This window comes from Musa acuminata, chromosome BXJ3-2 (assembly GCF_036884655.1).
Source record: "Musa acuminata AAA Group cultivar baxijiao chromosome BXJ3-2, Cavendish_Baxijiao_AAA, whole genome shotgun sequence".
Lineage (NCBI taxonomy): Eukaryota > Viridiplantae > Streptophyta > Magnoliopsida > Zingiberales > Musaceae > Musa > Musa acuminata.
In genome coordinates this window covers 29,114,795-29,136,141 of record NC_088350.1, presented here as the reverse complement: position 1 = coordinate 29,136,141, position 21,347 = coordinate 29,114,795, and the positions used below count along the sequence as shown (strand labels likewise).

At 41.8% G+C, this 21,347-nt stretch overlaps 3 protein-coding genes, 1 long non-coding RNA gene and 1 pseudogene across 4 annotated transcripts; 3 read left to right on the top strand and 2 right to left on the bottom strand.

Moving 5' to 3' along the window:
• Positions 1–104: 104 nt before the first annotated feature.
• On the bottom strand, positions 105–1,270 carry LOC135632093 (protein TIFY 5A-like). Its single transcript, XM_065140481.1, has 3 exons — positions 1,113–1,270; positions 932–1,037; positions 105–441 (listed from the first exon to the last, which is right to left on the bottom strand). The coding sequence occupies exons 1-3, from the start codon at positions 1,172–1,174 to the stop codon at positions 223–225; spliced, it is 387 nt and encodes a 128-aa protein (XP_064996553.1). The 5' UTR covers positions 1,175–1,270; the 3' UTR covers positions 105–222.
• A 2,883-nt stretch (positions 1,271–4,153) lies between these two features.
• Positions 4,154–4,844, top strand: LOC135631366 (pyruvate dehydrogenase E1 component subunit beta-3, chloroplastic-like; annotated as a pseudogene).
• Positions 4,845–5,115: 271 nt separating this feature from the next.
• Positions 5,116–6,762, top strand: LOC135586964 (uncharacterized). The gene is made up of 4 exons (XM_065138978.1): positions 5,116–5,255; positions 5,348–5,386; positions 5,549–5,714; positions 6,312–6,762. Exons 1-4 carry the CDS (start codon positions 5,245–5,247, stop codon positions 6,615–6,617), a joined length of 522 nt encoding a protein of 173 aa, XP_064995050.1. The 5' UTR covers positions 5,116–5,244; the 3' UTR covers positions 6,618–6,762.
• A 761-nt stretch (positions 6,763–7,523) lies between these two features.
• On the bottom strand, positions 7,524–10,081 carry LOC135631683 (uncharacterized). The gene is made up of 3 exons (XR_010494438.1): positions 9,910–10,081; positions 9,415–9,695; positions 7,524–9,315 (listed from the first exon to the last, which is right to left on the bottom strand). It is a non-coding gene; the product is annotated as an uncharacterized LOC135631683 (long non-coding RNA).
• Positions 10,082–19,186: 9,105 nt separating this feature from the next.
• On the top strand, positions 19,187–21,347 carry LOC103975672 (9-cis-epoxycarotenoid dioxygenase, chloroplastic-like). Its single transcript, XM_009390696.3, has one exon. It carries the CDS (start codon positions 19,327–19,329, stop codon positions 21,115–21,117), a length of 1,791 nt encoding a protein of 596 aa, XP_009388971.2. The 5' UTR covers positions 19,187–19,326; the 3' UTR covers positions 21,118–21,347.

Here is a 21,347-nt window from a genome sequence, read left to right as displayed (position 1 = left end):
TGTGTAACATGAAGGAAAAAAAAAAACAAAATCCTTGAACATGTTTCATGGAGAAGTTTGGAAACTCAGCACTACTGCATTGTGGACTGTAACAAAATCAACCGTGTTTGAACTGTGATTTTTCCATCATTTGCATACAAGTTATATTCACAAATAGCCTATCGACAGTGTGCGGATGTCTAATTTGCTCATGAAATGAACTCAAAACCAATAGTATGCTTGCTATGACTTAACAGGGAACATTGGATGCAGTCTGTGGTTGTAAGGAGGGAGTGCACTTTGTCTAGACTTCCTGTTCTGAAGGAACTGCTGCAGTGATCGAATCATTGAGAGCTCGGCACTGTCTGGCTTCTGCTGTGGAGAAAGAAGAGAAGATTGCTCGTTCTTCTTCCTCATCTGGTCATCCATCTCTCTCTCGGCCATGGAGATGATGTTTCTTGCCTGTTTCCAATAATATATAAGAAATCAAAACATCATCCATTATAGCATAACGATGATAAATATTTTTGTTCTTGGATCAAGAAATTAAGTTAGAAAACCATCTCATGTTCTGAAGAGTCAGCAAAGCCAGAGTTTGGTCTGCTAACAGCACAGAGCAAAGAGACTAATGGCTATGAGAATTCAACCCACAAACATCTGAACTGTATACCACACAATTTTAGTTTTGTTGTCTCATGATTTGTAGAGAGAATGAAAGTTGCAACAAACCAAATTTTAGTTGTCTTATGGATGGTTTAAATTAAGTACTGACAGAGAGAATGAAATGCTTGTAAGACAATTGTAATAACGAAGATTACAGAAGCAAAGAACTTTCTGAAGAAGAAGATGACATAGATGAATGAACTCACTATACGATGCAGAAAGACTCGCTGTATGAGCTCAGGCTTCTTACACAAAATAGGAGGAATATTTAATGGGAGAGATGACGAACCTCCATCTCCGTTACTTGGCAGGTACAAATCCGACCATCGTAGAAGATTGTGATCTGCTGCTGCTGCTGCTGGGTTTCTCCTGAATTCCCAAACGATTCCTCCACACTGCACCAAAGTACATCATCACCGAGTTAAAGCAGAAGCATGTTTGAGGTTTTGATGACATCAAGAACACAATACCTGCTGCTGCTGCTGCCGAGACGAAGTCGAAGGTCGATAGGATTACAGCCAACTCCCATCATGTCTCGTGTCTTCCTCTTCCTTCCTTCCTTCTCCTCCTTCCTTGGTCTTTAGAAATACGGTTGGTTGGTGATCAGACGAAGCAGATGCCGAGGGGGAGTAGAGAGAAGCGAGAGGGAGAAGTAGGACTTTATAGTCTCCACAACACGCGCCGGGCTAAGCAGTAGCTGACGACGCACGAAGAGCAGTCGGTCGTGACGGCGAACCAAACCACGTGGAACATGTGTTCCTCGTGTCGTAGGGCGGAGGTGGGCGTGGAGAGACACCACCCATTCCCATTTTGTTTACCGGCGTCCGAGTTTGGATTTGCCATGCGATTAGTAGATAAGTTCTTTTAACTAAGATGCCGATATTTAATTTTTCTATTCCTAATCTCTATTTTAACTTATAAGATAAGTTCGAATCTCATTTTTATTATTTATTTATTTATTTAGCAAAATAAAATAAAAACTACACGTGTTAATGTAACTCTGATAAGACAATAAAATAATAAAAATATATGTAATTCTTTGTGATAATGTGATCCGACATAATCCAATGCAGACCGCCAAACTTTGAAACCCTCGCGTCGACAACGGTAGGACCCAACTCGTATTGGATGGACCTTTTCATCCTGGCTGGCTATTGGGTGACTGACTTGACGGCCCCAATTGGAAGCACAATTTCCACACTGATTGAAAGCAAAAAACACATTACTAACTTGTCATCACAACGACTAGTCAACTCAACAAGAATCAAACGTCTCACTCAATTTGGTAATCCCGTCTTAGACTGCACCGCGCTGGATCATGTTTATTCTGACGACCTTTTGACTCGCAACAAAAGCTGCACCGTCAGATTAGAAGGCCACAAAAACTTAATATTATTTTCCTCCACAACTTGGAAAGGAAAGCCCGTTTTCCTTTTTCTTTAAAGACCGTGGAAATCGCGAGACACTAAAAAAGGGGCAAATTACGCAGTGATTGAAGCACAGCATCACAGAGTATATCTAAAACGAAATCTCTCAAAGATTATGTTAGGCGAATCTTTGGGAACAATCCGTCTCTTTTCAGATCCAAGCATAATTCACATGCACGAGAAAATGACGTGTGTCGTTGTTGTTGTATTACGTAAATGCTTGTCTAATAAATCACGTGGAAATCGTCGCACGGCGCATAAGAATCGATTAGAGACGTCGACTGGAGTGACGCAGCACGGAGGCGACGCCCAAACGTCCGTCCAAAACCCGCCGTTGACACCGTGTCCATTCCGCAGCTCGCGGAGCACGCGACGCACATTCATAAAAATATTATTTTTATTTGTTTATATAAAAGATATAAATGGAAAATTAGGTGGCTGAGTCGATCTTCGAATGCATTAGAAGTGTGACTTATGTCGTGTCTGGAATGAGGGAGGAGGGTTTCGACGATAATAAAGATTAAGAAGGGGTGGTTGTACGGAGGCTTAGTAAAACTTATGATTGGGATCCTCTACGATGCTTGAGATCCGATTATTTCTCCAATTCCACAATCCACCGTTCCCTTGATCTCAATCTGGGATCTCAACCATTCACACATGTGGGCCCGATTCGTGGAGAGATCACCACGGATGGACCGTCAGATGTCAGATGATTAAGGGATGGTGGAGATCGGGAACTAATTGGAGGGTCGATCTGGATCCTTACTCGAAAACATTGCATCCGACGGCTACTACTCGTCCGAAGGCGAGAACGGTGAGCGAAGCGAGCGAGCGAGCCCTAACCATCGCCAATTCGATCCTCAGACGGCGGAATTCCTCTTGGCTTCCACGAATCCGGTCGAGTCTCCGTGGCATTGTCTCGAATCCTTCGCAACATCCCTTCCAGGTTGGATTCTATCCAACCTTCTCCGAGATTCTTTTCTCGTGGCCTTCGAGGAAAGTTTGCTTCTTTTTGTTTCTGTTATTCCTGTTTGTGATCCCGCTCCCGCGGTCAAGTTTGATGTCTTCCGGACGCTTGCATTTGGTATCTACATCGACTTGTCGGACACAGACAAAAGGTTGATGCGGCTACAAGTTCCGCCGCCTCCGAGCCTGGGTAAGTTCTTGCTTACCATAACATTCTAATCTTTACCATTCACATTTAGTGATCGCAATATTTCCAGTTAAATCTTTTATCATTTCTTCCCAATTTCACATGACTTGAAAGGGTTTTTGGGGTTAAGTATATATTCCTTCATCCGATTAACCTGGTAACCTGGAGGTATATCCTGGTCACTTGGTGTTGCATAGGCATCAATGTCTGTTGTCAAAAATATCATTTTCTTACCGAAAATTGTTGCTGGTTTCATCAGATTGTTGCATCAAGGAGTAGACAACTTTTATATGTTTTCTGTAGTTCAAAAGCTTATTTCTGGCTCATGACAGTCCTAGTGGTACAGGATTGATCAAAGCACATAGTTTTGAGTCAGACTCGTTGGTCAGACTTGTTGTTTTGTAAGAATTTTGGTTCAAAGTGGTATTTCTGATACGAATGGCTCCAAGTATCTGGTAGCTACTGTAGAGCCAGGGTCCTTCAATTTCTTAAGAAGCTTGCTGACTATGTTGCTATATGAAAATACCAATGTGGTAACCGAAATTTGATGTCAACTAATGCTACAACCAATACTATGTTTCGGTTAATTAAGATCTTATCTAAGCTATGTTGGGTGTCAACTAATGCTGAAGTCTGTTCTGTACTTTTTGGAAAAGCAAGATCCATTTTCATGGTTATGAGATTTGTTGGCAAGTATGTATGAATATTGACATATATAGCTTTTATGTTCTCAATTTTTTGCTTTATATTTCTCTATCCACTTGCCAATTCATTAATTTTTTTTTAAAAATCAGTCCTGAGCTCATTGATCCAATCGGACTGACCTTGCCCAATCTTGATTGCATTTGGATCTTTGGTTACTCACCATGAACTCTTCTGCTTTATCATGTTCTGTTGTGTCTTCTGTTAGATTCTTGAACGGGTATGAATTATGAACATGGGTTTCCTCCTGCTGGTTTTCAACTAGATATTGAATAACTGTGGTATTCTTCATTACACTTCTGGTGGCCAGTTCACCATCTCAATAGTTATCGGAGGGCCTGGAGGCGTTGACGGCAACTTGGTGAAGAAGACCTTATAATGCTAATGGTTGCCTGCTCGACACCTTATACTGCAAAGGGCTTATGAAAGCAGCAATGAGTGAAAAACCTGAAGTGCTGTTTGAGTACCTGTTACTATATAATCTGAAGGAGAGGATCCCTGACGAAGAGTATGTGCTCTGGCTGGAGAGGCTGAGATGGTTCGACCAGGAGAACATGTTACAATTCTTATATATTCATGCATGAGGTATCATGTGATGCTGGCTGCAAAGATGCTAGTGAACAAAACTATGATCCTGAGGTTATCAATATCAGATCACCGAAACCGTTTATCTCTATACCATTGGGAACTCCGTCAAGAAGACGCTTTGAATTTTGATTGTGGAGGAATGCATGCGAACAGGTGGAATCAGTGCAAATCTTAGGTCAGCCGTAATTGGCAACTTCTGGGACTACTTGGATGTGCCTATCATATGCTTGTCTTCACAGGTTGTACTGACACCTTATGCTGGGACTCTGAATGAGTGGATTATGGTACAACCAGCACAAATTGTGCCTGCAGTTGAGCAACTCTGCCACTAGAAGGTGCTTTAATTCTTAGTGTTTCTGAATGGCTTGAGCTTGGCTCCAAATTATTGCCGGAGTTTTATTACTCTGGCAATTTGTTCATCATCCAAGAGGGTATTGCCAGGTTATTGATTTCAAATATGAATTTTTTGTTTGTATACTTGTTCCAATTCTCCAAAACTTTATAGTTTGTTGTTTTTTTCCCCTTTTTTTTTTCCTTTCAGTGAGCTGATTGCTTACACTTCTGATCTTCTAAACTATAGGTATCTTTGGTTTCACTCCTTGTTTTGGCCCAGGAACTATTTGGTGCTTCATATATGTCAAACAAGGGGCTTCTGTGCAAAGATCAATCAAACTTAGAATTGATGAAGCTAAACTTGTCATGGCTTTGGGTTCATGATTCCAAGGTCCTACCATGGCTGACAGGTAATTTGTCCACATACAAAATCATCATCATCAGCTACTTTTAGAATGTACAAATACTACTACCTAAACTGCTTGCAGTTTTGCAAAACCAGAATCAACCAGAAAATACTGAAGATACTGATGCTGCAGAGGTATCTTTTCTCACTATCAACAAGACAACCACACTGTGTTGCTACTCCCATGAGCTTCTAAGATGAAAGAGAAGCATTTTTCGAGTAGAAATGGGATAATCCAACCCATGAAACATGCATCAAGGTCAAAGCAAATGGGTCCTAACTGTGTTAACACTGCAGAAAGTGGGTTGAGTTGCAGAGCTCAATGATTAAAGACCAATCATTCATGAGAGAAGGCATAATATGGAAGCTAATGTTTGTTAAAGTTGCAATGATTTCAAGGTCAACAAGACGAGAAGCTTGCCGACAATCATGTTACCCGTGGCAAAAGCTGAGACAGGATCAGGTACTTCCATATTTTGTTAATGTGTTGCTTATGTCTTTCTTTAACGTATCATTCAGGTTCTATATTCGAGTCTGTTTAAGAGCATCTCATCTGCGGTTTAATATAATGAAAGGTTAAAAAAAAAATCTACTTTCATGTTCATAAATAGTAATTTTGACTAGTATCCTAGTTGTTATCCATTCTAAAACAGTCTTGTTTTTGTTACGATATGACAAAAATTATATTTAGAGGAGTAATTGCTGGATAGTGATAAGGACAATAATCCATGCAGGATTAGTGTTTGAGGGGCTGTGAGATATATATACATTGGCCTAGTAGCAATAGACATGCCGAATAATGACAACGATATGGTACATCGATGAGAACTCATGTGCCGCTGACACAAGGCAGGTGCGGTTGGTCTACATCAGAAAACTGAATTTTTTTCCCTTTTTTGCTGATGAACTCAATGAGGATAAAACATCCATGTAGGTGACTCCTCCAAATAATGGAGGTATCACTGCATCTTATTTCGGATAGATGGTATTAAGTGGGATTACATTTTCATTTTTATTTCGAGTTTAGGCTAATTAATTGCTCCTGTGCTGCCCCTTGCAGTTGCAGAGGTGCAGATCTTTAGCAGACTCCTCTTCCCATGTGTTCTTTGTTTCTCACTCCTGGAGTCTTGCCGTCTCTCTCATGTTCAATCATTTATTTGGACCACCGAGAAGTGACAGAGTGGGAGGACTTCTTCTTGTTGTATTTATACGGCAAACTGTTGTGAAATATTGCAGCAGTCTTCGTGGCCTGCAAATGATTCGTTTGGTTGCCATCTCCGTATTCTCGCTTTCTTCACAGCTCCAAAGACTCTTGGAATCCAGTGGTGGTTGCGGTGGCTACTTGATATGGTTTAAGTCATATTAAGATTCTTGCTAATCGGATTTAGAATTGATGATAATTTAAAAAAAAAATACTCGCAAATCTATGATGAGATTTGCGAGCATCGTATCTGTCAATATTCCTGTCATGATATATTCTTGCTAGATCTTTATCAAGCTAAATTAGTCGAGTGTTTTTGATGATTCTGTTATGTTGAATGATGAAGACCTCGCAAATTGGTTTCCAACCCTCCATTTTGATAAGCAAGGAGTGAGTTGGATTCATGTATAGATAGATGGCTGTTAATTTGGTTTGGAAAGAAGTGTAGATGAAATAAAGTAATGGAAGTTGAATGAGAATATAGAATAGATTGGAACGGTTAAGTCGTCTTCCCAAAGCCTTAGATTTCCATGGCACGTGAAGCTCACGGCCAAACCTAAAATTGGGTCGTTGCGGTGTCACTCTCACTGGCATCAGCTGCGCTGGCGTGGCCGAAAGCCTACTGAGTTGGGCGTCGCAACGACTCAGCAGTGACTTCCACAAACACGTACTGCTTGCTGAGGTAGCGATCCCAATCTCGGCAGCTGACCGTACCGTATCTGAAGAGTCTGGTGTCCAACAACTCAGCAGTGAGTTCCACGAACACGTACTGCTGAGGTCGCGATCCCAATCTCGGCAGCTCACCGTACCGTATCTTAGAGTCGTCGGGATCATCACCTGCTAAGTCCAACAACAATGCATGGCGTTCATGCTCCCCTTTGGACTGGTTTACAGGTTATAGCAGTCGGGGGTGAAAGCCAAGTCTAAGAATTGATTGACGATGGGCTAAGCTATTCAAGAAAGATATGATCGATTTGGGTGGGGGGAACATGATCTAACATCGCCCGCAAACGGACACCACTACACGATGTCAATGTCCCACCACCGCACACACAAGCTGTAGCCATATCATGCACAAATAATAGTCTTCTTCTTCCCTTCCAACCCATCCTCCTACATGGCCACCCTGCTGCAGCAGTGAGCCACTAGAGGTAAGAGAACCAACCGGAAGACGCAAACAAAACAATGAACAAGAAAGCAGTAGGAGTAGGGAAAGTAGCAGCAGCTGCAGATAAGCAACCTAAGACCAGAGCCTTAAGGAGAGATCGAGTTTGGTCCTGTCTTCTCCAACCGTAGCGGTGGTACCAGCAGCGGCTGTTGCTGCTGCGGCTGCAGAGCCAAGAAGATCCTGCGCGTGTGGCTGTTGAGGATGAGAAGCTCTTTGCCAATTCAGGAGATCGACGGCATCGGTGCAGTAGGAGCTGAAGCTGCCGGAGAGATGGCCGAGGGGGTAACTGCTCGTGATGGGTCTGCAAGAGTGGGAGGCGAGGGAGATTGGATATGGCTTGAGGTGGTGGCCGCCGGCCGCAGGAGGGAGGTAAAGGTAGGAGTTCCACCCGGTGCTCCTCTCCTTCTTGTGGGCATTCTGGTGGCCTCCGAGTGCCTGTGACTTGAGGAACTTCTTGTTGCAGAAGAGACAGGGGAAGAGCCTGGCGTCCCTTGCGCCGCGGCGTCCGGCGGAGGACGGGGAGGAAGACGAGGCCAAGGTGAGGGAAAGATCGACACTCGATGGCGGTGGCGGTGGAGACCGAGGCTCAGACTCCATCTTACTCTCCTCCGAAGGGAGTGGACTGGAGTTGGGAGTGTGCCGCTGGGTTTCTCCTACCATTATATTGGAAGAGAATGACAACATCATGTCAGGACTCCCAACTCGACTCGGATGAAACCGTTTGGCTCCGAAGGACATCTCCTGCTGGATCTTAAGAACTGCCAACAAAGACTGGAATAGGTCAAGATAAGGATGGAGGAAAGGAGCAGGGAGTGTACCTCGGGGAAGGAGGTGGTCATTTAGGTCGCTGCGGCCATGCTCGGATGAGAACAAAACAGCTGATGCAAGGAGCGCAGACATGGAGCCTTCAGGTGGTCGTGGCACCCAACAACTTTACCTACTCCTTGTACCTCGTTCCCTCGACCCACCACTGTTACCTATGGAACAGAGAGCACCGGAACGGTAGAACTCACCGGGCCAAGATGATCTCCGACTCCTGCTGGATCACATGGGCAGCAGCTCAATAAGATCCTAGCAAGATGTGGATCCTCATGTCCGATCACATGTGAGTCAACTTTGATTGAGATCCTCCTACACATCACAATTTGAATCTGCAAGCGACAAATGACAACTAGTTTTCTGGATTTTCATGATCATTTTGAGGGCCTGCAACATCGAATAAACTGGCACCATAATACAAACTAAATAAATTCTAATGATTCCTTCCATGGCACAGCAGAAGAAGAAGACATGGCTTTTCCAAGTAAATAATTCAGCAATTCTAATGAGTGCAGATGAGTGTGATCGAGATAGTCATCATACCACAGAATCCCAGCTTGTGATGGCTTATTATGATGCTGCGCCACATACTAATTAAATGCAGTGTCTTTCTGAAATGGGGAAGCTTATCCCAGTAACTCCAGGGAAAACAACAAAGGTTCCAAACCCAAACATTTTTGTCCTTGTTCTTCCGCAGCAAGGTGGTCCTGCTTGAATAGTAAATTGTGCCTCCAGATCTTTAGTGACAATCATTGCATGGCAGTCTGATCTATACAGATGAACTTATCCATCAGATACGCATGCTCCAGATGGATATTTCAGCTTTCTAAAGAAAAAAGTCTTTTTGAGTATGCTGTGATGTGCATCACGAGTTCTCTGAAAGAAGAAGAGTAGGGGGGGGGGGAGGAGAAACAATCAAGAACAAAGTCCAAACCATGGTGAATGTCAATTTGGAGAGTGGACCACCTGACTGACCTCTTTGTTTGGATCCCAAATCCTGAGCTTTCCACCCCTTTGTATCGACTGTGAGTGAGCTTTCCACACATTGCCAGAATTCAAAGGTGTACAGAGCACACATTCTGGAGAACATCAGAGGCCATGGCATGTTCGATTGTCTTCCACTTGTTTATTCGAGGACCACATCATGGATTCTGGCACTTGCATCCGGAAGACTAAATCTGCTGATGCTTCTCTAGATATTCAAGAGAGATCCTGAAGTATATATATACTTTCTTGGAACATCATGTCCATAACAGCTGCATTAACAAGAGACTGCTAGCATAAGAAGAGATTTTTTTGACAACATATCCCTTCTAGGAAGACAGAAATGAGAGGAAAAAGGAACATAGCGCAAAAGAAAAAACCTTGGATCAACACTCCAGGGATTACAGCTTAGTAGCTTTCTAAAATAGGAGAGAGACATGGCAAAACACCAGCAAATTTAAAGCAAATATGAACAAAATTACTTACATGAGTGCTTGCAAGGGTCTCCAGAGAAACATGTGTATCTGATGCAACCTGACAACCCAATTCCATGACCTAAATTGTACAGATCATGTGGAAAATAAAGAAATAATAATAATAATAATCAATGACGAGAGCTAATGAGATTTTGACAATATTAATGATATAGTTGATGATCTTATATTACGAGATCTATGTTAGTGATGTTAATATTTTTCGCAATAACAATTATGATTAATCAGATCGGACATAGTTTTATGTTGGTTATCGATGACCTAACGCAACCTTTCACTTGCTTCGCTTAGACTTAGGATCGGCATTGGTATTGTTAAAGAACATATACATCATTGGATATAGAAAACAAATGTTGATCCAAAGTCAACAATTATATAATATATTGGATTCCATACATCATTTTTGGCTAAACTATGCATTTCGACACAAATTGAACTTGGGAAACCCTTCATTTACTCTGTGACAGCTCGAGGGAAACTTCATCATCCAATACAACTCTTACCAGGATTCCCAAAACTATTAGGAAATACATAGCTAACAATATGCTACATATGTATCTTTCAAACACATGGTTATGTGTACGATTATTGATTAAAGAAGGAGAAATAATGCATGGGAGAACCATGCATTATACCAAAAGACAGAAATCTAGTAATTATGTTTACTCAGTGTTTCTCTATGCTTTTTAATGCATGTAAATGTGAAACACAGCATACATCAATCTACTTGTATATCTATCTCATGCTCCATGAGGTAAGAATAATTTTTGATTGGTCAGATTTAAGCAAAGAACAATGCTAAAGCTATGAAAACAAAAACAAGAACCGAGCATGTGGTTGAGTCGAAGGTAGAAGAAGAAAACAGCGAAGAAAAGCAACTCGAAAAGGCATCACCTCATATCTGAAATGCCAAGCAGAGTCTTCACCACCAGTGCAGTCACCAGAGGGCTCTTTGGAGTGTTGCCACCACGGCCTCCACCGCCAGTAGCCTTCATCACCATCGTTCCACCACTGCTCCCCGGAAAGGCGATGCGACTGCGTTCCAAGCATGCCACGAGACAAGAAGTCTCATCGGCCATTGCATGGCATAGGGTGGAGGGCGTTATTATTATTATTATTATTATTATTATTCCTCCAAATATTTAGAATATCAAAAATGAAAAATATTTATTGAATTTTATAATAATGTTATAAAAATAAACATTAAAAAACATGGTTTTTTTAACTTTAAAGAAATAAAATATAGAACAATTCTAATAAAAAAATAAAACAATATTTATCATCAACAATAATATATAAAAATAATGATTTAAATAGCTAAAAAATCATATGAAAAAGCTTTTGAAATGAATAACTAAATTTGCTTAAGAACATTAAAGATTCTGCATTCCTTCAACACATCTTATCAAAAAAATATGCCATCATAAAGATTTCGATATGTATGATTTACATAATTATTTACTGCCATGAAATAGGGATTACTTAGGGATTACGTGACAACCTAACCATACATCGGCCAAACAAAAATACGAAAAGTTACCTGAAATATTCAAAATTTTAATATAAAGCACTCAGAAGTGATAAAACTTTAGAAGGATAGATATAACAGAACTCCAAAACTATATCACAAGATCCATCAATCTTTAATATCTAAAACTAGTAAGCAGGAACGTGTTAATGTATTTGAAGCATTTTTCATTTCTTCAATCTTCACTTCTTCAATAAAGCTCTTGCCTTTGGCCAACGACCACGTCGTTGAGAAAAGCGAAGCTTCGCCCTTGTCTTCGACCAGCGACCAACGCCGCTGCAGCCACATTCCTAAGAGGCTCCACAACCAATCCTCATTGTCCTCACCCTCTGTTCTGTTGAGGGAAATCCTTTCTCCTAATTTGTATAAATAGGAGAGGGAACATGTTAATATATTGAAGCACGTGTTAATATATTGAAGTATTTTTCATTTCTTTAATAAAGCTTATTCACTTCTTCAATAAAACTTCTTCAATAAAGCTTCCTCAGTAATTATTCTTATCTTCTATTCTTTTCATCATGATATAATATAATGGAATGAGAGAATGAAGAAAAGCACATTAATGAAGAAGTGAAAAAGCTTTATTGAAGAAATGAAAAATGCTTCAAATACATTAACATGTTCCCTCTCCTATTTATATAAATTAGGAGAAAGAATTTTTCTCAACAGAATAGAGGATTTTTCTCAACAGAATAGAGAGATTTCCTCGTATAATTAGGAAAATCTTATCTTCTATCATGCCCCTGCAAGATGGTATAGCACAGGCCAGGCCTTAAGTCCACCGACTGTTGGCAGATCAGCGAAGGCAGCGAAGGCTACGAGCCTCTTAGGAATGCGACTACAGTAGTGTTGGTCGCCGACCAAAGACAAGGGCGAAGCTTCGCTTTTATCAACGATTGATCGCTGGCCAAAGGCAAGAGCAAAACTTCGCTGCTTTGATACCATAATAAAAAGAATAGAAGATAAGAACAATTACTGAAGAAGCTTTATTGAAGAAATGAAAAATGCTTAATGTTCTCCTCCTATTTATACAAATTAGGAGAAAGGATTTTCCTCAATAGAATAGAAGATTTTTCTCAACAGAATAGAGAGATTTCCTCATATAGTTGGGGAAATCTTATCTTCTATCAGTTAGCTAGTTTAACTGATAAAAATTTATCTTGTTTCTATCACATTATCTACAAATAAAAGAAAATACTAGCATGAAGAATGCAGAACAATTAAAGAATCAGATGTTGGATAAGTTTGATTCACTAATTAGATCCTTTAATTTTCTTTTAGAAAAATAAATATTATTCTCAACTCTTTAACTATTTTCAAAGATATCTAAGGTCTTTTTATTATAAGCATGACAAAGAAAAGAATCCTATAATACTCGTTGTTCTCTCATCCTCTGCTCCATTCTACCATTCTTTTTTCACTATGTTGTATAATTCAATATAGTGATTCAGTCAATGCAAACTGTTCGATCAATGATTCAGTCAATCCGACATCAATCGACATACGCTCTTGCCATGAAGAAAGCTCCTCCTGCGTAGCTTTTATCGTGTGTCACGTTACAGGTGGAATCCTAAGCCCTGAAAGAAAAGCTCCACCCACTACACTTCAACCCTAACTTATTAGACTTGATCTTCCACAATGAGTAGGAAAGGTTTGCATGAATTCATCGCAGTCGAGTGGAAAGTTGGTGTATGTGCATGATATCAGAGATGCTCAATCTATTCCACTGATGTGATCTAAAATCATGGATGCTTGCTTACTTGTGTTGATCCATGAATTGGCCGTGCACGATTCTACAACTACAAGTATGACACTGCAAGTTTGTAGACCAGTCAAGGTGAGGTGGGGCTTCAGGGATGCTTAGCCATGGATAATATAGATCTTGCTGTCCATTGGCAAAAACATGCTTCGAACACAATTCTCAATTTGATATGCTTATAAAAACCAATTGCCTATTGACATTTAGAACATCTCTGTAGTTGGTGATTCCATTGTATCGTGTATATAAAAAAGAAAGCAATGAAACTATAGCCATTACAATCCAACAATAATGCGAAGAAAATGTATGCCACGAGATCCTACCATAGAAGAGAAGAGAGGACATCAGGGCAGAGAAAGACTTTGTGAGAAAAGAATTGTCTGGTGGTCTATTATGTACAGTCATGAAATGTACTACGACAAGAAAAGCGAAGAAAATATGCAGCAACCATATTGTCGTAAAGTCAAGTTAGCAAGGACAGTGCATGTTGAACATGCAAGGCAATGGGATCCATCGGGGTTTCTCGCGGTCCCTCACCGGCCACCCAAAAAACGTAGCCGGCAAGCAGACCCCACTCGACGGATTGGCTCGTCGACGGCCACACACCGGTCTTCTTATCAAGCAGATGACGACGATGCACTACAAGCGAAGCCTGCATTTCTACAGGCATATGCTTACTACACACCAAGCAACCTTTTCCCGCACACCATCTTACTTTCTTTTCCATCCTCATGCGAGGGATTCCTAACCTTCAAATCTGGAAAAGGAAAAGCAAGCTGCCGGGTCAATGGAACTCCAAGGAGGTGGTGGAGACGGTCACGCCTCTCTCACCACCACCTGCATTCTATTTCCCCATAATGTTAATGTGTCAAAGTGGTGAGTCATTGCAACATGCAACACAAGAGAAAAATTGGTCGTCGAGGACTATATAACCGTGTCATTCGTGATTTTTGTACTGAACAACTCGAACAAGCAATCAAAATGAAAGTTACCAAACTTGTTCACTCTCTAGCTTAGACTACAAGCAAACTTATCTTGGTGTTACGTCATGGCACACTTGATAGCAATGCTAGAATATCGGATGTCTTGACATTTCCAAAACATTACAAATATCCAATGCGGCTTATGTTGATATTTGTAACATAGGGCTAATTACATATTAGTTATCTTTAGTATCTTGATTTTTATACTTTCAAAAAGTTATAGTAAGTAAAACAATTTAATCTCATTTCTTCTCACATCATCGATTTTGCTGGTTGAAATATCGTAAGGTTTACCTATGATCACATGTTTACTTTGCTTTCGATTTACTATTGAATAATATTTCTATTAGTAAAGTCAATGATACGAAGAAAAACAAGATTAAATGTTTTACTTTCGTAAGTATAGAAATCCCAATATAATTTTTGAAAACATAAGGATTGAGATATTAAAAATAACTAATTGCATAGACTAATCTATAATTAACCTTATAAAACATGAAACTAGATTTATTCGAATCTCCACAAATGCTTTGGAAGTGCAATGCTAACTCGACTAGTTGACTTGGAGGTACCATTTTAACTTGTCTAGGTGTCGTCAACAAGAGCATAATGTCAAAAAGGAGACATTCCTCGAACTAAGTGGGTAAAAAGATAGGAAGAACTGCAAAGGGCTACGTAGAAAGTGGAACCCCACCGATGAGGAGATGCGTGCAAAACTCTCGTGTAGGATGATGCCCATGGTCCTGGACAAGCACATACACCTGCCACTGCTGCTGCGTATGGAATAGCAACAGTGTTCGTCCATTATTAGAAGGTGGCCATCTTTCGTTGTGCTCCTCACATTTTTAGGCTTGACCGGACCATAAGAAAAGCCTAGTGCTGGTTCAAAGGATATACTATTCCTATGACTCCAGCCATAGTCATGCAAATCCCATGCTTCAGAGAATCCTGATGGATGGATCTAAAGGATCCAACTAGTTCGTATATTAACATAAGCACACCCAATTTCTCTCACGATTTTAGTTTAGGAATCTTAGTCAAAATAAGAGTCTCTATTATAGTCGAAGTCAAAGTACCTCTCGATGAATAAAGGGCTCATATAATCAATCCTTCAGACATACAATTTTGGAAAGAGAGATGAAGTGAATCAGATGAAAGATTATAAATTCTATAAAGGAAAAAAATAAATAAAATTCAGTATCCATCCTCGGTTCAACCAAGACTGCTGCCATCAGCTGCAGTTGGTAGTGTTTTCTGGTGAGGAAGGTTGGCCGAGATCAAGAAGAGGACTGGGGAATGAACAGCCATTGCCGGTGGGGCCTCATGCAGAGCTGATCATTGGGATGACTGGCTCAACGAGGACGAGTATTTGAATAAGAGAAGAGTTTCAGCACAGCAGATCAAAAGTTGGTGTACCATAGATCCCAAAGTGTGATCAGAATGTGGTTTCTTAGGCATACGATGACCCATATAAATAAATACCACAATACTACTCATTACGAGTGTCGAGATCTTTCGAACTCTCACACACATCACATATCATCATACACCAGAAACAACTCAGCATGATACTGAATGGATTGCGACTAAATGCTGAACGAAGCATAGGTCAAGATCATTTAAAACCCATGATTCCGCAACAAGGTCGAGACACTTGTACTATGATCGACATGCAAAAATGACGACGGCTGCCAGACAAGTAATTCTGGCACTATACACAGAAGACATCAATCACTACTTTGACGATGGTACAAAACATTGGAATAATGAAAAACGTGGGAATCGAACGAGGAACGCCTTGTTTTCTAAGCATGGCATCGGAGTCGAGATGGTGCCAAGCTTGACGACCTCAAAAGGCTTTACTGGTTGTGCATAGGTCGACCGGGCAGGGACGGCCAACCACTCCTCGTTGCAATCATCTTAACCACAGAATGCGATTAGCATCAAAATCGTTTTCCACAATTGTCGGTATCATGACATCATGGTCCGATGAATTCATAGTTCCATTACATTAGCAAGTAAGAAGAAACAGATAAGGACAATATCATCACTATCACTGTTATCATCATCGCAACCTAATTAAGGTAAGTTACTATGATAATTTTTTTTATAATAGAGTTTCTTTTTTATAATCCTCCATAAATATCAATCATAACATTGAAAATGATATATGTTTAAAACCTATGATTGAGTTTCCCTTATTATCTAATGCTCCTATGAATTTTGGCTCTCTTTTTCTTGATTTGTATCTAATCATATTATTTCTTCATCCCAGCATAGTGATAGGAGGGAGTAATGGCATTGATGAAGAAAAAATTTCAACATTAAAAAGATCAGAAAGAACAATTATCAAATCAACATTTTATATAGATTGAGATAATATAAGTATATATCATTATTTCTTTTCTGTCTTGAGCCTATTTGTTTTGATAAAGTGAAAGGCGCTAAAAAATTGAAGGAGTCACAACCTAACTAAGATATTGTTAGTATTATCCATCTTATTATTATTATTATTATTATTAAAAAGGCATCTCCATCTCCTCTTGAAGTATATATTTCTATCATTTGATAAGCTAAGGATTTCTAAGAAGAATATTTTTTTAAGTCTACTAATGATGATTATTGAACCCATCCTTAAATAGATAAAACACAAGAATTCTATTTTTTAAAAAATCATGAATAATATAATAATTTATTCATACATTAAAAATAAATTTATCTAGATCTTAGAGTCATATCTCTAAACATATATTTTTAATCTTAAAAAAGTAATGAGAAATTGAGAGACCACTTTGAATAGTATTTATCAAATCATTTTCTAAATACTAAAGCAAAGTTATATTCTTTTTGATGAACAATGCTCCAAAAAAATCTTTCAAATCTTATAATTAAATTGATTAAGAAGTTTAATACTAAGCCCATTAACTTAATTATTGTAATCCATAGTAAAAAATATTACATTCTTGCCAAGGAGATCTTAAAATATAAAATATCATTATTGTAACTCTAATATTATATGAAAAAAAGAAAGAAATCACATAGTGCAATCCTTTCTCAAATAATAGTAATAAGATACTATTAGTCCCAAGATCAAATCAAATAAAGGAAGAAGAAGAAATTAAGATAAAAATAAAAAAAAAACTATATTAAACTTCTAAAAAAGATATCTATCTTAGAATATTCTTAAAGTCGAACCTTGAACACTTAAGATTTGAATACATATGTAGATGTTATCTATTAATAGCTATAGAATAATAATTTAAAATAAGATGTATTTATCTCTAAGACTCTATCTAATAAATTTATTTAAAAATAAAAAAAAAATTAAATTTAAAATATTTTAAAAATAATACTTTAAATCTTAACAACATATGCAACAAGTTGTCCAGCTACTAAATTCCCTTCTACTCTCAAGTCAGTCTTGTGCTTACATCTCCATCAAAATGGAGTGTTTGACCTAATGCCGACCACTGGGTGTGAGAGGCTAATAATGGGCTGGTGGTTAACCTCATGCGAAGCATGGGCGGCACACAACAACAAATTTGGAAGCTAGAGAAACAATGTTAAGCATAGAAACTGTGGTGGCTCGTTAGGTGCACTACTCCATCATGTATGTATACTTTTCATCTAATGGACTTGAAATCCGGTTCTCGCCCTAGTTTGTTTGGAACATCCAAGCCTCCTATTGGTCTAGCATGGATTCACCCGTGCCGATCAGGACAAGAGCAAATCTCAAGCAATCGTGACGATCATGAAGGATGGCGATCCCCATTAGAAATTGACTATTAGACAGATCATAGGCTAGCTAGGGTGCAAGGAAGGGGAATACTAGTTGAGAATGGCACAGAAAAATGTAAATTATCTTGGGAAAACTTACTCTGGTCCTTGCAAATGACAGGATCCATATATAAAAGTGCTCCCGGTAAGTTGCTCAAGTTGCAATCAGAGGAAGATTGTGCAAGAAACATCGTTTCTAATGGTATCGGATGGCAAGTTAGCCCCACCTGAGATCACCAGTAACAGCTGATTCTAAGAGCCATAAAATACATGTGTATATAAAGTTTAAATCAGAACACAAGGGAAAAAGGTGATGATCATAAGGTCAAACACAACATAATGATACACGAAATGATTTATGCTTATCCTATAGACTCGATATTCTTAATAAAAACAGAAAGCATTGATGAATACTTTCATCAAGAGTCAGGAAAGAAACAAACAAAGTCGTCAATGAATGCGAAAGGTAGAATGCATGTATGTCACTGTTGAAGCGTAGGCTCCTTGACGCCACAACGTCAGTCAATCTAAGCAAGTTCGCAATAATAGATTAACGGAAGTGGTCGAAGGAACATAGCAAGAAGACCTTTCCTCGCATACAATTGTCCTCGGGAACTACTTTGCGATATCGTAAGGGACAAGAAGAATCAACTTTTAAGGGCGAATCATGGGAAGGCCAACCGTGCTTTTTCTTCCGCAAGAGAGAAAATTTGGCTCGCGTGGTGTTTGTGTGGCTATTGGTTCACGAGAATGTGACGACTTGACAATTCTTCGTGAGTCGTTCTTCGACACATGGCAAAACTGTCTTCCACTTTCTTCTGAGAATGTTAGTAAAAGCAAGTGTTTACGAGGGGAGTTGATGCGGGTTCTCAGGCGAGCATATGGGGGGGATGTCAACAGGGGATAAGGGACGCCATTTGGGAGGAGACTGTTGCTGGTGGGACCATAGTGTCACCAGCGACACGCCTGAGCAACGGACGAGCCCTCCAAGTTTACCACGGACCGGTACTGCGGGGCTGCAGTGTTTCCCTCCACCCGTTTCACGGCGGACCAAACCACTACTACCCTCCACCATGTGGGCTTCTGCCACCGGTCAATCACATTTAATCTGAATATGAATAAGAAAATAAATATTCCAAGAAAAAAACGACAGCTCCCTCCGAGTTCAATAAATAGAGACCCGCCCCAACCTCCGTCTCTCTCCATATCCTCTTAGGTCGCTACATTTCCTAATCAAACAGCAGCCCCACCCCAATCTCCAAACTCCAAACTCCAAACTAGGGGGGAGAGAGAGAGAGAGAGACCACACTCCCGTCGACCCCAAGTGCTTGCCTTGAGGTTACTTTGGCAAAGAAGAATACTATGGCTTCTGCCACCACTGCCATGACTTCTACTGCCAAGCCAATCTCCAAGCCTCTCCAGTGTAACACACCACTGGCTACTCAATCTGTTAAGCTGACGAGAAACAAGACTTCTTCCCTCACCACCCTAAGAGTACACTGTTCGGCACCCGCCGATTCCCTCAATTTTCCCCCCAACACCAGACCGGCTTGCGGCGCGGGTCCTTGTTGTAAGAAGGCGACGACAAGCATCGCGAAGGAATGGAGTTTGCTCCAGCGGCTCGCCGCCGCCGCACTAGACGCTGTCGAGGACGGCCTCATATCGAACATGCTCGAGCGGCCACGACCCCTGCCCAAGACGGCTGATCCCGCCGTCCAGATCGCCGGCAATTTCGCCCCTGTTGACGAGCGGGCCCCCTGCCACGACCTCCCCGTCCAAGGCCTCATCCCACCGTTCGTCGACGGGGTGTACGTTCGCAACGGCGCCAACCCACTGTTCGAGCCCGTCGCGGGGCACCACTTTTTCGATGGCGATGGCATGGTGCACGCCGTCCGCATCCACGATGGCACCGCTGCCTACGCCTGCCGCTACACCAAGACGGAGCGCCTCCGGCAGGAGCGCGCCATCGGGAAGCCCGTCTTCCCCAAGGCGATCGGCGAGCTCCACGGCCACTCGGGCATCGCGCGCCTGCTGCTCTTCTACGCGCGATGCCTCTTCGGCCTCGTCGACGGCGGCCGCGGGATCGGCGTCGCCAACGCCGGCCTCATCTACTTCACCGACCGCCTGCTCGCCATGTCGGAGGACGACGTCCCGTACCACGTCCGCGTCACTCGCTCCGGCGACCTGGAGACGGTGGAGCGGTACGACTTCGGCGGCCAGCTGCGCTCCTCCATGATCGCGCACCCAAAGCTGGACCCCGCCTCGCGTGAGCTCTTCGCGCTCAGCTACGACGTCATCCGGAAGCCCTACCTCAAGTACTTCTACTTCTCTCCCGACGGCAACAAGTCTCCCGACGTGGACATCCCCGTCGACAAGCCCACCATGATACACGACTTCGCCATCACGGAGAACCACGTCGTGGTTCCCGACCAGCAGGTGGTGTTCGAGCTTCAGGAGATGTTCCGAGGCGGCTCCCCGGTGGTCTACGACCGGGCGAAGACCACTCGCTTCGGCGTCCTGCCCAAGTACGCCGCCGACGCCGCCGAGATGCGGTGGGTCGTCGTGCCCGACTGCTTCTGTTTCCACCTGTGGAACGCGTGGGAGGAGCCAGCAACCGGCGAGGTGGTGGTGATCGGGTCGTGCATGACGCCGCCAGACTCCGTGTTTAACGAATGCGAGGAGAACCTCGCCAGCGTCCTGTCAGAGATCCGGCTCGACCTCCGGACCGGCGAGTCCAAGCGCCGCCCCATCCTGTCCCCAGACAACCAACCGAACCTGGAAGCCGGAATGGTGAACCGGAACAGGCTGGGGAGGAAGACCCGGTACGCGTACCTGGCCATCGCCGAGCCATGGCCGAAGGTTTCCGGGTTCGCCAAGGTCGATTTATTCACCGGGGAGATGAGCAAATTCGTCTTCGGCGACGGTCGGTATGGCGGTGAGCCATACTTCGTGGCGAGGGATCCGAACTCGCCGAAAGAGGACGACGGCTGCGTGCTCACCTTTATGCACGACGAGAAGACGTCGGAGTCGGAGCTGCTGATAGTGGACGCGGCCGACATGAGGCTCGAGGCAGCAGTGAAGCTGCCGTGGCGCGTTCCCTACGGTTTCCATGGTACATTCATCAGCTCAAGGGAGTTGGAGTCACAGGCCTAGCAAGAAAATGGTGTTTTGGGGAGGAGATGATACCAGAGCGATGCCTGCGGAGGACCCCGGTGTCACCTCCCCCAGTTCTGTACATCAGTTATTTTTACAGTTAGTGGCAGTTAGGAGAGAAACCAGCTTGTAGCAGTGGGTTCCGTTATTCTTTCCTTAGTTTTTTTTTTGTTCTTTTCTCCTCCCTGTTCATGCTGCGGATTGCTATAATAATTGATCACTACTCCATC

Coding starts and splice junctions, on each gene's coding strand:
- LOC135632093 (XM_065140481.1), bottom strand. CDS start 1,174: ATGATGGGAGTTGGCTGTAATCCTATCGACCTTCGACTTCGTCTCGGC. Junction 1,038..1,112: donor CTCGGCAGCAGCAGCAGCAG/GTATTGTGTTCT, acceptor ACTTTGGTGCAG/TGTGGAGGAATCGTTTGGGA. Junction 442..931: donor GCCAAGTAACGGAGATGGAG/GTTCGTCATCTC, acceptor TATTGGAAACAG/GCAAGAAACATCATCTCCAT.
- LOC135586964 (XM_065138978.1), top strand. Junction 5,387..5,548: donor AAGATACTGATGCTGCAGAG/GTATCTTTTCTC, acceptor TTAACACTGCAG/AAAGTGGGTTGAGTTGCAGA. Junction 5,715..6,311: donor AAAAGCTGAGACAGGATCAG/GTACTTCCATAT, acceptor TGCCCCTTGCAG/TTGCAGAGGTGCAGATCTTT.
- LOC103975672 (XM_009390696.3), top strand. CDS start 19,327: ATGGCTTCTGCCACCACTGCCATGACTTCTACTGCCAAGCCAATCTCC.